The sequence below is a fragment of the Stegodyphus dumicola genome, chromosome 3 (assembly GCF_044657685.1).
Source record: "Stegodyphus dumicola isolate Sdum_Otavi_A_Nest chromosome 3, ASM4465768v1".
NCBI lineage: Eukaryota > Metazoa > Arthropoda > Arachnida > Araneae > Eresidae > Stegodyphus > Stegodyphus dumicola.
Genome location: NC_140770.1, coordinates 242,440,440 through 242,455,394, shown reverse-complemented (window position 1 = coordinate 242,455,394; position 14,955 = coordinate 242,440,440). Strand labels below are relative to the sequence as shown.

At 31.3% G+C, this 14,955-nt stretch overlaps 1 protein-coding gene across 1 annotated transcript in view; it reads right to left on the bottom strand.

The window, feature by feature from the left end:
• Positions 1 to 14,955, bottom strand: part of SMC3 (structural maintenance of chromosomes 3) — a 198,663-nt gene that overhangs the window by 73,199 nt on the left and 110,509 nt on the right. Inside the window, exons 17-19 of the mRNA XM_085813974.1 lie at positions 5,895 to 6,045; positions 5,656 to 5,805; positions 5,322 to 5,391 (exon numbers count right to left, since the gene is read on the bottom strand). Coding sequence (XP_085670100.1) covers positions 5,322 to 5,391; positions 5,656 to 5,805; positions 5,895 to 6,045 — 371 coding nt within the window. The remainder of the gene's footprint in view (positions 1 to 5,321; positions 5,392 to 5,655; positions 5,806 to 5,894; positions 6,046 to 14,955) is intronic.

Sequence of the window (14,955 nt, the reverse complement as noted above, 5' to 3'; positions counted from 1 at the left end):
AATGGCGAATTAAATGCTTCAAATGAGAAGGCGGAACAAAGGAAATCTACAAGAGAAAAGAAACAACCAGTTAGGTATCCTAATCCTGAGACTTACCAAGTCATGTTTGCACAAGACACTGTGACATTTGAAGATATCGTAAATCTACCACAAGTAGAACAAGAACTATGGAAAAGAGCTATGGACGAGGAAATTAAATTTATGTAAGATAGTGACATCTGGGATCTACAAAGTTTACCCCCTGATAAAAGAGCCATTTCCTGCAAATGGGTTCTACGTAAAAAAAAAAAAAAAAAAAAAAAAAAAAAAGGAACTTATAAAGCCAGGCTTGTTGCTCGTGGCTTCATGCAAAAGGAAGGCATAGACTATACAGACATGTTTCCTCCAGTAATTAGTATGTCCTCTTTACATTTAATCCTGGTAATTATCAATATTGAAGGTTTGCAAACTTTTACTTTAGATGTCAAGACATTCTTGATGTCCTCTTTACATTTAATCCTGGTAATTATCAATATTGAAGGTTTGCAAACTTTTACTTTAGATGTCAAGACATTCTTGAACGGTAAGTTAGATGAAACCATCTACATGGACCAGCCCAAAGCATATGATGATATGAGTGGTAAGAAATGTAAACTTATGAAGAGCTTATATGGGCTTAAACAAGTCTCCTCGACAATGGTATCAGAAATTTCTTAATTTTGTTATTAAATTAGATTTTGAGCAATTGTACTCTAAACCATGTATCTTCATCAGAAATCTAAATTGTAAGAAAGTAATTATGGCTCTTTATGTGGATGACTTATTCATTGTAGGCTCGGATGTAAAAGAAATAAACATTATAATATCATTGTTATCTAAAGAATTCAAATGCCAAAATCTGAAAGGGTCTCAGAATTTTTAGGCATTAGACTGAAGTTTGAGTCCGACTGTTTATATTTAGATCAGAAACCATATATTGAAATATTACTTGATAAATTTAAAATGTCTGATTGTAAAACTGTCCAAACTCCCACTGAACCAAAATCTACAGCAGCTGATTTTCAGAAAGGAAATGCATTTCATGGCCCATACAAAGAATTAATTGGATCTTTACTTTACTTAGCATATATTACAAGGCCAGATATTTTATTTGTAGTAAATTGCTTGAGCCAACTGCAGGAGCATCCTACTGATGTTACCTGGTGTGCTCTAAAGAGAATTCTTAGGTACTTGAAAAACACTTTAAATTTAAAATTGATATATAACAAGGGTGATTTGGAAAGGGCAAACTTATTTTTGTATGTAGATGCAGATTGGGGGGGGGACATACTCAAGATAGGAAATTAATTACTGGTTACTTTAATAATGTTTTCAAAGTATCCTATTATGTGGTGCTATAATAACCAAAAGTGTATTGCACTTTCATTAACAGAAGCTGAAATAATTGCTTTAAGCAAAGGTATTGAAGATGTTTTATGAATAAAAAATGTAGTAAATGAAATTTCAAGTGATAAAATGTTTATATTTTTGAAGACAACCTGTCATGTATTAAAAGTTTTGTTAATGAAAACTTTCCAGGTAAGGTGAAACATATTGATATAAAATACTTACTTTAGTTTACTCGTAAGACTGTTAAAGAAAATAATATTAAAATTGAATATGTACAATCAGGTTTACAAATTACAGGGTTCATAGCCACATTTTAGTTAAAAAGTAAGCACCTGTCTAATTACATTATACACAACTGCATAACCTTAAAAGAAAAATTAGACTTGCAATTTAAAATTTGAGCAATGCAATATTTATTAAGAGAATGGGCATTACCTCAACCATGGAAAACAATTAACTTTTTTTTTTTTTTAATTTTAAATGACAGTTCAATTTACAGAATTAGTTTACAATGAGGGGGGGAAAAACTATGCAGAACTAAACTATATTACAAGATTTAATGATGAAATTTCAGTTCAAAATATAGAAAATAAATAATAATAAGCCATATTAATTGTATTCGCTTGGCACCTAATAATAAATACAATTTATTTTTCCACTTATATTAATATTTAATATTTAAATAATTTAACTTAAATCACAATTCTGAACATTTTCTAAATTTTCATTGCATAACAGTTTTCCCTTAACGTATATTCCAAGCAAAGTAATTTAAGTAAAAAAGAGGAACATTTTTTAAATCAGGAGACGGGAAATTGCTTCATGCAGTCATCCTGTAACAGTAAAAGCTTAACTAACCCGCATACTCGGAAATTGCCGAATATTCCGTATAGTCGAGAGTAACTGGAAAAAGAGGAGGGGGGGAGATTGTAGCCGTTCTTTAGATTTCTCGGCTAAATAAATGATTTTGACATTTCGATATGTGCATCATATAAAAATAGACCAACGGAACTGAAAAATATTCTGCTTAGAAAGCACAGTAAAACTCTTTTAAGTGTTCATAAATAAATCTCAGACTGAACATCAAAATTAATTCTCTCTGCAAAGTACCGCAAACGTTATTGCGCAATACGTTCTTCCATACGTGACATTACGCAATTGGAATCAACAGCTGCCGCTATTCGGAGAATAAAGAACTAAATAAAGGAAAAGAAAGAGACTTACTAATCTGGGGTGTTTTTGATTCTAATTTTGAACAGACTGCGTTAAATTTCCGGAATAGAATCATTCTTCGCTTGGGTTGGGTAGACTGCAAAACTTTCAGTCCTATTCAATCCAGATTGGACAGTGACAAAAATAAAAAATAAAAAAAAGGCCGCTGCTTCAATATTGGAGATTTTGCGGAGAAAGGGGAGAACCTCCTAACCTCCGTACTGTATAATGTATTGGAAAAAAAAATATTATTCTGACTATTTGGTTACTTTCCTTTTAAGCCATTCCGAATATTATTCCTTAGAAAGCTAATCTGTGTAAAAATAAACCCATTTTTGGCAGTTTATCTACACTTCAGCAGCTACTACAACTATATTATTATAAACATTCATATATATATATACATATACTCATAATATAAGCATAATGATCATAATAAACACGAATATGAACTGACCACGCGGAACGAGAATGCAAATTATTAAAATCTTGATAGAAATTCAAACGTGTGTAGTATTTGGGTGGGAGGAAAAGAATACCGAATGTACCAGAATTTTCTACGGTTTTCGCAATTCTTTGACCAATAAATAGAACAACGTGCACCTGTCTGTACTCTCGCGCGCACCATAGGTTATGTTAATGCAGAGAAAGGGAGAAAAGCTATTTCCGGGAGTATGATTCACCATCTGACGTTCCATATAAGGAAGAAAAGTTGTTTATTTAGTTTCCGCTTTGGTACGGGGGGATGTGCATTCATTAAAAAAAGCACTAAAAGCAAAAAATAAGCACTAAAAACAAAAAGATAAGGGCTTTAAAGAAAAAGTAAGCACCTATAAGGGCCTTTATATTTTATTTTAAATTATAAGGACTTATAAGCACTTGTAAGGACCGCTACGAACCCCGATTGATATAAAAGTAAAGTTTACTCGTAAGACTGTTAAAGAAAATAATATTAAAATTGAATATGTACAATCAGGTTTACAAATTGCAGATATGTTAACTAAGGCTCTGTCTAAAACAAAATTCTATGAACTGTTATCATTGAGCTATTTAAAAATTGTGTAATTCTTTTATCTTTTCTACGATGTGCGACTAAGGGGAAATGTTGAGATATTTGTAATTGCATTCTTATTGGTTAAAAGCAAGTATAGCTTTCTGTCACGTCCAATGCATTAGTTTTCGGTCAGGCCCGAATTATTCTGAAACTTAATCCCATTCTTTATGCTATTTTTGGCTGGTTGTTTACTGTGTCTTGTTTATGACTTGTTAAACCACGATCTGTTGTAAAGTTATATATATAACCTCAGTAAACTTTTTCACTCTCTGCGTGTATCTCTGCGTATTACTCTGTAATAAATATTTGTTTTTCAAACCACGGCATTTTCAATGTTCAACACCCAGAAACCTGTCCTATTAACTTCCTCTCCTTAACCTGTGAGCTGTTATGAAAAAAAGGAAGTGTTGGCAGCTGCGCTTTATGCCTTTTCATTATGAAAAACCAATATCAGTACCTTCGCCTGCTTGCAGAAAGAGTTTAATGCTAGTGTTTACTTTTATAAACAAAGATTTAAAGATGTCAAACGTTTCCTTTGTGAAATTTTTCAAAATTATAATTGAGAAAGAACAGTAAATTTATGATAGTTTCTCAGGATGTTTTAATTGCTTACTAAAACAAAACAACAACAAAAACAAACAAAAAAAAAAAAAAAAAAAAAAAAAAAAAAAAGAGAGAGAGAGAGAGAATCTTCGCAAATACATATATATTCAGTTTCTGATTCTTTACGACGGCCACAGCAGAAAACAAATCTCAGCATTCAATATTACAAGAGGCAAATATAGGCCTGTAGACATCATTTGCTAGATGCAATGATTTTCCTCTTCTACAATCTGCTGTCCTAAATCTCCAAAGACTCAGCATAATGAATAATTCTTGCTTTAAACTTTTCACAGAATGCTCAGTATCTTCTCAAGTTCTGAAGGTGAAATTGCACTAAAAATGTTATTCCTATCCATACATCTGCCATATTATTCTTGCATTCTTTAAATTAAAATGTTGCGAGTTGTTATTGGGAAAATGAAATTCATACAGTTTCACAAAAATGGTCTATTTTTACAAAGTCATCGAAATCTATACACATTTGTTATTTAACCTTTTGAGGCCAGGGCTTTGGTAGCAGTAAAGGCTACCAAAGGACAGGGAATCTTGAACCGAATGCTTTCCCTCCTTTAAGAAATCACCTCCTATTTGCAACAAAGATTCTTATGTGTAGTTTAATGGATTCTCAGAGAGGTGCATCTATGTCGCAAAAGAAAGACCTTTCAAAGAGATAAGTGGTTAAAACCCCAGGGACGTCAACTTTGACATTTCACCCCACTTTTCAGGCTGGAAAATGGGGGGGGGGGGAAGACATAGCCACTAAAGTGGATTATCCCGTCCTTTCAAAGAGAGGACTCTATGGCCACTATAATGGCCATCCCGTCTTCAAAAGGTTAATTCAAAATCTAGCTAATTCTAAACTTTCCACATACTGACTTTAACTAAAGGGGGACACAGATATACATTTTCATGAATTCATTCTATTTTTTTATATGCATTAAAAGTTAATTATAAAACAAAATAATTAACAATATTTAAAAAATTCCAAAATCATAAATGGAAAACATATAGAGAATAAATTTAACTCTTGCATGAAGCTGCATTTGTGATTATATTACCATATTTTACTAATGAAAGTTCATACTTGTTTTTGCTATTCTTTGTCTCAGCTTTCTGCATGTCACTAACAATTTGGTTAATCTGTCCTTCAATATGTATGCAAAGTTAAGAAAATTATTTAACACATGTAGTGCATACATTCATAAGAATTTCTTTAATATCTCATATAATATATCATTCAATTAACAAGAAATCAGTATTTCATGCAGTTATGCAATAGATAGCCTTCATGTGCTTTGCCCCAACTTATAGTAATAACAGTTTAAAATTATATATAATGAACATCTGTAAAATTATAAACATATAGTGAACCAGAGTATTAATACATTATTATTACTATTTATGTACAAAAAGGATATTTGTAAGAGTCTTCCTGTGTTGTGCAAGTTGCCTTTCTTGTTCATTAATTTCTGTAACAAGCTGCATGTGAGCTTTATGCAAATCTAGTCTTGATTTCCGTGTATCAAAATAACCACCAGTTAAAGCACCCTTATGAGATACTTGGTCTCCTGAAATTAAAAAGAAAATTACATATTAAAGATAACATTAACTTTAAAATGAAAAACAAGAGAAACATAATTAATCAAGTTACACTGACCCTCCAAAGTGATGCAATCCAAATTAGATGTTCGAGCAATCTGTGTAGCAACTTCCAGATTTCTACATATTAAGGTCTTTCCAAAGATATATTTCATAGCTCGTTCATGTTTAGCTTCATAGTTTAATTTACTTATCATGGGAATAGCATCCTAAAATTTCAAAAAACTTTAAATACTAGTTTCAGTTTACTTAATAGCTTACACTTCAAAAATCAACACTATAAATAAATTTGACTTGCATAGAGTATCTACAAGATAAAGAAATTTTATTAAAAGAAAAAAATATTTGCTAAATATTTTGAAAATTCATACATTCTGACAGAAATACATAATTTTAACAGAATACAGAAATAAAAACTAGAAATAACATTACAAAAATAGAGCAAAAGTCCAATAAATAATCTATCACATTTTGGCCTTTCACATCATTAGCAAAGCTGGATAATTAAACATCAGGATTATTGGACTAAAAATGTACAATACTACAAAATGAATTTTTTCCACATTATGAAGAAAAACGTGTTTAATAACAAACAATTCAGAAAATACACTTAGTAAATAAATTTATTCATAGTTTAATAACATTTAGCCTTTTTGGGGGGTGGAATCATCACCATTGCCAATGTATGAAATTCGTCCACATGCTGCATAGATTCCTCCCCCCCCCAAAAAAAATATCATTTAAGGCTTACTATTTTTTCAGTATTATATCTTTTTTTTAATTAGTATTTTTTTTATTAATTTATATAAGTGGCAAATACAGATTCCTGATTTTTGTTGTTTGACTTCTGAATTAGTATCATAGATGCATTTAACATTTTACCACCCTGATGCCAAGTGATCTTAGTTAAATATTCATAGGCATTTTTCATTTCTTTTACTACTTGCAATCCAGCACACTTTGAACTATTGCAGTCATAACTTAATTCTTCCCAAACTATTACACTCCTTTCACATTCAATCCACTCAAAATATATATATAATATATATATATATGTAATATTAAAGCACAAAGGAAAAAGACGGAACACTGTAGATGCGCGATTAGATCCATATTGAAGAAGAATTTTGATTGCGTAGTATTTAAAGAACTTGGCAGTCGAGGCAGTTTTAATTCCATTTTTATTTCCAATTGATATTTGTGGCCACAATCACTTGGCACTCTAGTCGTGCCTTTCCACAGAAGATTTACATTTTTGATATTGTTGGGATAGAAAGCAGGCCAGCGAAATTACATCTTAGCACAGTAGAGAGCAAAAGCTGAAGTGCGTAGTTATGAAAGATGGAAGCACGCGAAGAGAAAAGTTTTGGTTTACAATTCGGTGATTGGTCGTCAAGAGGCATCTGGTATTAACGGTTACGTAAGATCGCATGATTAATTTGAATGATGCAATGCAGATACGTTATTACGATTTTAGAATAGAGAATAAGAATTAATGTTTATAGTTACATTATAATTCTGATTAATATATTTTTATCTTACATATTTCCCCCCTTCAAAAAGAAAAGGGCGTAGCGACAGAGAAGCCTTTTTAAAGAGAAAGAGTTAAAAACACTAGCAAATGTTTAAAAAAAAAAAAAAAAAAAAAAAAAGTCATCAAATTTTTGTTCTGTAAAGTATAATTTATAAAGATAAATTTTTTTTAATAAATTTTTAATTTTTAGAGTCATATTGAATTTTTCAGCATTTCAATCCAAAAGTCTTTTTGTTTGAGAGTTCACATAATCATAATTCATCAGGGAAGGTTTTTGTTATCACAGAATACCACAAAAACGTTTACATAATCATTACTTATAATTAAATGCAATGAACATAAATATTTATGATACTTATTTTTATACTGATAAGTTATAATTTAACATCATAAATAATAGGATTAAGATTTTCAGAATTTATAGTTTCACTGTTATCTTTCATTTACAACTCCTGTATTTTACCAACTGGGAGGCCTCGCAATACTTCTAAACAAACATATCCATCAATAGGGCTGTCCTCTTGAGCTAACCAGTGTGTTCTCTGCACTGGTGGCCCAGGGTGCCTAGACAGTTACTTGAAAAGGCCCATATACAATTTGGTCATATTGGTGTATCATCTATGCTAAATTTGTTATCTCCACAATATTATTGGCCAGGAATTGTTCAAGATGTTAGAAATTATTGTAAACATTGTGAAGTATGTCAGTTTAATAAGAAAAGTAAACAAAAGAAATTTGGTTTAATGCAAAATTTACCTATGTAAGATAAAAATATATTAATCAGAATTATAATATAACTATAAACATTAATTCTTCCTCTCTATTCTAAAATCGTAATAACGTATCTGCATTGCGTCATTCAAATTAATCATGCGATCTTACGTAACCGTTAATACCAGATGCCTCTTGACGACCAATCACCGAATTGTAAATCAAAACTTTTGTCTTCGTGTGCTTCCATCTTTCATAACTACGCACTTCAGCTTTTGCTCTCTACTGTGCTAAGATGTAATTTCGCTGGCTTGCTTTCTTTTAGCAAGTATAAACAGTCAAATTATTCATTCAAAGACAGTCTGTGTCTTGGATGAATTCTAGAAACACTACTTTCTTCAGTAGTAGTAGAAATTCTGCCAGTAGTTTCTTCTTCAGAGTCTAAAAAACTAGTACTTTCAATATCACTAGTCATCATAGAGGAAGACTCGTAACCATGGCCACTTCTATGGCGGGATGAATGGATGTGTTGGTTTTGCATGACCATTGATTCTAGTTGTTGGGCACCCACATGATACATGATCTTCATGAAAGTGCTGATCTCTGTGTTTTAAAGGTCGATGCATATGTGAGTGGAGATCTTTTCTTGAACTAATTACAGATTCAGTTTCTGTACATGTATCACCCAAATCTCTGATCCAGAGCAGTGGCATGAAAAGAAGGTGGTCTACTATCACCAATACCAACAGTTCTTTCTAGTGGCAACCTCAATTCAGATCTTTGGGACATTGTGTCAGTACACTGAGAAGTACTGTCAGATAAACTACTACCTTCTGCAGTAACAAGCCAAGATACAACTCTGCCACCCACAAATGGCAATTTTGCATTGTCATCACTTATTTCTTCTTTAACAACCCCAAAATCAACATGCATCATATTTGTGGACTATCTGGCATTTAGAGATTTTACCAGATATTTTCATTCTATTCAAAAAGAAAAAAAAAAAAAAAAAAGAAAAAGAAAAGAGAGAGAGAGAGAGGACTTCAAAAAAAAAAAAAAAAAAAAAAAAAAAAAAAAAAAGAGTAAGATAAAAATATATTAATCAGAATTATAATATAACTATAAACATTAATTCTTCCTCTCTATTCTAAAATCGTAATAACGTATCTGAATTGCGTCATTCTAATTAATCATGCGATCTTACGTAACCGTTAATACCAGATGCCTCTTGACGACCAATCACCGAATTGTAAACCAAAACTTTTCTCTTCGCGTGCTTCCATCTTTCATAACTACGCACTTCAGCTTTTGCTCTCTACTGTGCTAAGATGTAATTTCGCTGGCTTGCTTTCTATCCCAACAATATCAAAAATGTAAATATTCTGTGGAAAGGCACGACTAGAGTGCCAAGTGATTGTGGCCACAAATATCAATTGGAAATAAAAATGGAATTAAAACTGCCTCGACTGCCGAGTTCTTTAAATACTATGCAATCAAAATTCTTCTTCAATATGGATCTAATCACGCATCTACAGTGTTCCGTCTTTTTCCTTTGTGCTTTAATATTACAATTAAGCCAGCAGGATAGTTTCCTGCAGCCTGAAACCTCAATGGAAAATTTAATTCAGCTCTTCAAATCATCGTTTTGTGATAAATCCAAGATAATGTGAAAGAAGCGAAATTACATCTTAGCACAGTAGAGAGCAAAAGCTGAAGTGCGTAGTTATGAAAGATGGAAGCACACGAAGAGAAAAGTTTTGGTTTACAATTCGGTGATTGGTCGTCAAGAGGCATCTGGTATTAACGGTTACGTAAGATTGCATGATTAATTTGAATGACGCAATGCAGATACGTTATTACGATTTTAGAATAGAGAGGAAGAATTAATGTTTATAGTTATATTATAATTCTGATTAATATATTTTTATCTTACATATATATATATAGTTTTATTAATGGATGGTAAGACTGAAGATTCTTATATTAACCTTGGGTAACTTGGAATGATTGGTTACTGGTTCATCAATATTTTTTCCATCTTTGATATAATTTTACTTCATAGCATTTAGCCACAGTTCCTCCCCCCCCCAAGCTTCTTGTAACACTATGGTGTTTACATGTGTCCAAGCGACAATAATAATGAAATCTGCTCTTTTTTTACTGAACTGAACACTACAATAGGAGTTTTACATGGCCTGTACACATTTCTGCATGTGGAAATTAAGAATTTTAAGGACAATCAATTAAAAAAAATCAAGGACCTAAGGAAACAGGAACTGAATAAACTAAAGCAATTATCTAGACTTGACCTTCACTTTTCTAATTCCTCAGAATAAAATAAATCTGCAAGTAGAATGCATTATTATTAAACCTAATCTAATATTTAACTTAATTATAAAACAAATTCAACAATAAAAGCAACTTCAAAATTTTTTTTCAAGCAATTAGCATTAAATTACAAAATTTCTTGAAACATTTAGATTTTACACTTAAACCACTCCTACCTATTTTAAAGAAGATTAGTGACTTTTATTTAAGTTTTCAGTTAGCTTTATACCGATTCTTCCTTTTATGCCTCATTTCTTCATGTACTCAATGAAAAGGTTTACTCAGATTTAAGTCAGCATAAAGTCAAACTGAGAAGTAAAATAATAAGCAGCATGACTCATAACAAAAGTTCAGTTGTTGCCTCTGGCTGCTTACTTAGAGAAAAAGACCAATGATCAGAACACAGATGTGAATGCCTGACATTGCACCGGAAGTGATAGGTTGTTTTGTATTATTTTAAGTCTTATTAGTTGTAAGGAACAAAGTTTAATGTCAAATTTTATATTTTTGTGTTGTTTCTTACATCCATTCTAAGGAAAGACGATACCTCACTTTAACATGTACAGATAACTTCTAAAGGTTAAGAGTAAGTTACAAATAATTAAATTACATAGTTAGTCATAATAGATTTACATGGTTAGAATTACAATTTTTTGTTTCTTGAATTTCTAAAAAGTATCCATTAATAAAGCACTAAGAATATTTTACAGCAGTTGTAAATTATTATATTGATAGTAAAATATTCATATAACTGTACATTAATATATATATAATATGTATGTAATAAATCCAGTAGCAGGAAATTGGATGCGAAGGCAGATTAAATCTTCAGTTTTATTTTGAGCAACATGTTGCTGCTACACACAGAAGTCGGCACATTAAATGTGCCTGTTCCAAAAGGTTTGCATTTTTGATAACTTTGTGGCAAAAAAATAAGAGGCAGACAGCAGTGTAGCTATGGAAAGCAAGTGCGTAATGTTCAGGATGAGATCTCAAGTCAGACTTAGTTTCGGTTCTCATTCTGATTGGATGGTTAATATTGCTGTAAAATTATTATTTGCTGTTAAGAGTTTTGATTCCGTTTACATCACCAGAATTACGTTAGAGTCATATGACAGATTTTTCTCGAAATGACGCAGTGCAGAGAGGGGTTACTATTTTTAGAATAGAGAAGGGAAATTAATTTATACAGCTAATTTCATCTTTTACTTTTTCTTACATATTCCCCCCCCTCCCTTCAAGAAGAAAAAGGCTTAGCGACAGAGAAGCCTTTTTAAAGAGAAAGCGTTAAAGCCCTAGCAAATTGGGGGGGGGGGGAAACATAAATCATAAAATTTTGATCTTGTAAAAGTATAATTTAAAAATACCAATTTTCTAAAATAAATTTTTAGAGTTCTATTGAATTTTGTCAGCATTTCAGTCAAAAAGTCTTTTTGTTTGAGAGTTCACATAATCATAATTCTTGAGGGAAGGTTCTTGTTATTACAGAATATCACAAAATAAAACTTTTACATAATCATTACTTATATAATTAAATGTAATGCACATAAATATTTATGATACCAATTTCCATACTGATAAATTATATTTTAACACCATATAATAGGAGTAACAGTTTCAGAAATTATGGTTTCACCATTATTATCTTCCATTTACAATTCCTTTATTTTACCATACTGAAAGGCCTCACAATACTTCTAAACAAACATATCCATCAACAGGGCTGTCCTCTTGAGCTAACCAGTATGTTCTCTGCACTGGTGGCCCAGAGTGCCTAGGTAGTTACTTGAAAAGGCCTCTGTTCCTTGCATAAGGTAACTAGCCTTTGAGAACTGCACTAATACATTCCACAATCAAAAAAATATATAATATAAAAAAACTACACACACATAAAATGAGAGCCTCCCAACATAATCTCGCATGAAGTGGGTAAAAAGAAAAACTGTACAGAGGTAATTACAGTCCTCTGTTTAAGGCACCTACCTGTACACCGTCATCATACTATATTTAACACACAATAACCCATAAATTTTAACATTCATTTACCATAATTTCATATTACTTATCTGTACTAATTTCACTTATTTTTTACATCCACTTCATTTTTAGAATAATTATAAAATTCATATTCAAAATTTTCAACAAAATTTCAAAAATATAAAAACTTATCTTAACAGCCTTCCCTAAAAATAACTAAAAATCTTAGAATTGCATATTTACATTATTAGAATTCAAATTTCTAATACCATTAAATTATATTTTTTCATATCATAGTGTTACATTTTTCAATATCAAATTTATTAAGGGAAAAAAAAAATCAGTTCCAAATGGATATTTAATTACGCAAAAGCAGAAGCGAAAACAGTTTTCTGGCACCTACTTCAATTGTAAATTTAATTCTATAACTGGGAAAGAACAACCTAATTTATTCGCATAAGAGCCATATTAAGATACACAGTTTGATGACCTTGAAAGCATTGGAATGATTTGAAACGTTAGGACTCGGAAACATTTGTCATTTTAACTATAAACAAATGCTGGATTAATTTTGCATTAGATTTCATTTTTAAGCACTCGTAGCAAATCTACGATTCGAATTTTTTGTTTCACATTTTCATATCGCCGTTGAATTACGATGCTGCACTTATTAAATCACCGTATATCCTAGATTAAATTTCGAAGAATGGATTTTGACTTAAAGTACACTTGTTTTGGATCAGTTCAGTGTAGATGACTTGATGATACAGAGCCATAGACTGACGGAGCCGAAGATATTTTGAAGATATAACATGAAGGCATTAATTAAGTAGTTTACTTTCACAATCGTAGCCACAATTTCGATAACATTTTTGTTAAGCACTGGCACACTTAGATGATTTAAAACCCTTTTCTTTTTCTTCAAAACATTTAAGAAATGGTTTACACTTCGTTTTCACTGACGTTAGCACTTCTGGATTTGCAGATCGATATACATTATGAATTTCCGTTACACATGGAAGTTTGAACAAATGGTTGGTTATTGTAGACACTGCGATTACATTTCCACTGGAATTCCAATGCACAGGACATGTGTAATGTTCAGGATGAGATCTCAAGTCAGACTGAGTTAGTTTCGGTTCTCAAAGCATTCTGATTGGATGGTTAATATTGCTGTAAAATTATTATTGGCTGTTAAAAGTTTTGATTCCGTTTACATCACCAGAATTACGTAAGAGTCATATGACTCTTACGTAAGATAGATAGATTTTTCTCGAAATGACGCAGTGCACAGAGGAGTTACTATTTTTAGAATAGAGAATGGAAATTAATTTACTCTGCTAATTTAATCTTTTACGTTTTCTTACATATATACATACATACACTTTGCAGCTATTGCGCAAGTATTTTGTGTAGCATCCAAACTTGGCAGTCGTGGTAGTTTTAATTCCAATATTTTTTTTTTTTTTTTTTTTTTTTTGCAATTGATATTTGTGGCCACAATAACTTGACACTCTAGTCGTGCCTTTCCACAGAAGATTTACGTTTTTGATATTGCTGAGATAGAAAGCAAGCCAGCAAAATTGCATCTTAGCACAGTAGAGAGCAAAGCTGAAGTGTGTAGTTATGCAAGATAGAAGCACGCAAAAAGAAAAGTTTAGGTTTGCAATTTGGTGATTGGTCAAGAGGCATCTGCATTAATGGTTACGTAAGATCGCATGATTAATTTGAATGATGCAGCTTACACTAAAGCGCTATTTTTAGGACAGATAGATGAAGTTCCCAAATGAAATAGAAAATAAAAGAGGTTATAGTGAATTAAATTTAGAAGTTTGCTTTCATATTTTTTAATCTTACATATATATATATATATATATATATAATTACAAAACAATTCTCTTGAAAACAAAACACAAACATGCCTATATAGATATGTAGATCTCAAAATATGTCCAAGAAATTAATGCAATATATTAAAAGTACATAAATCCAGGTATCAGGAGCATTTTGACATTAAAACCAAGAAATAACTTTTTCTCACGGCAATTTTGGGAAATTTCTGATTTCTTAGCAAAAACCTGAGCCTGAGAGTAATTCTTCTGTTACACAGAAATTAGCTGCTTTGATACCAAATACCTAGCATAATTTAATTATTATTTTCCACTTCTCTTTGATAACAGTCTAAATATGCATTTATCACTAAAAAGAAGAAATTGGTTTTCTATGCTGATAATCTCCATAACCAATGAAAATCTTCAGTGGTATGTAAAACATTGGAAATGTTGCAGTTAACTTATCCAGCTAATAGGAATTTATTCTATTTCTCTGTACCTTTCTAGATTTCGAAAAATTTTTGTTCAGATTTTCATGCATCTTAATGATACAGGCCAATCAGGTGATATGTTATTTTTCAATTAGCTAGCTAAACAAACGTATAGTCTTTAAAATGCTATGAACATATATACCTTTTTGAGGAAAACAACATACAGTACAGGTTTGCATTAATATATGTGGAAGATTTGTGAAGAGTTCTCGAAAAAAATTAATTAAACCTATTACATATTATCAT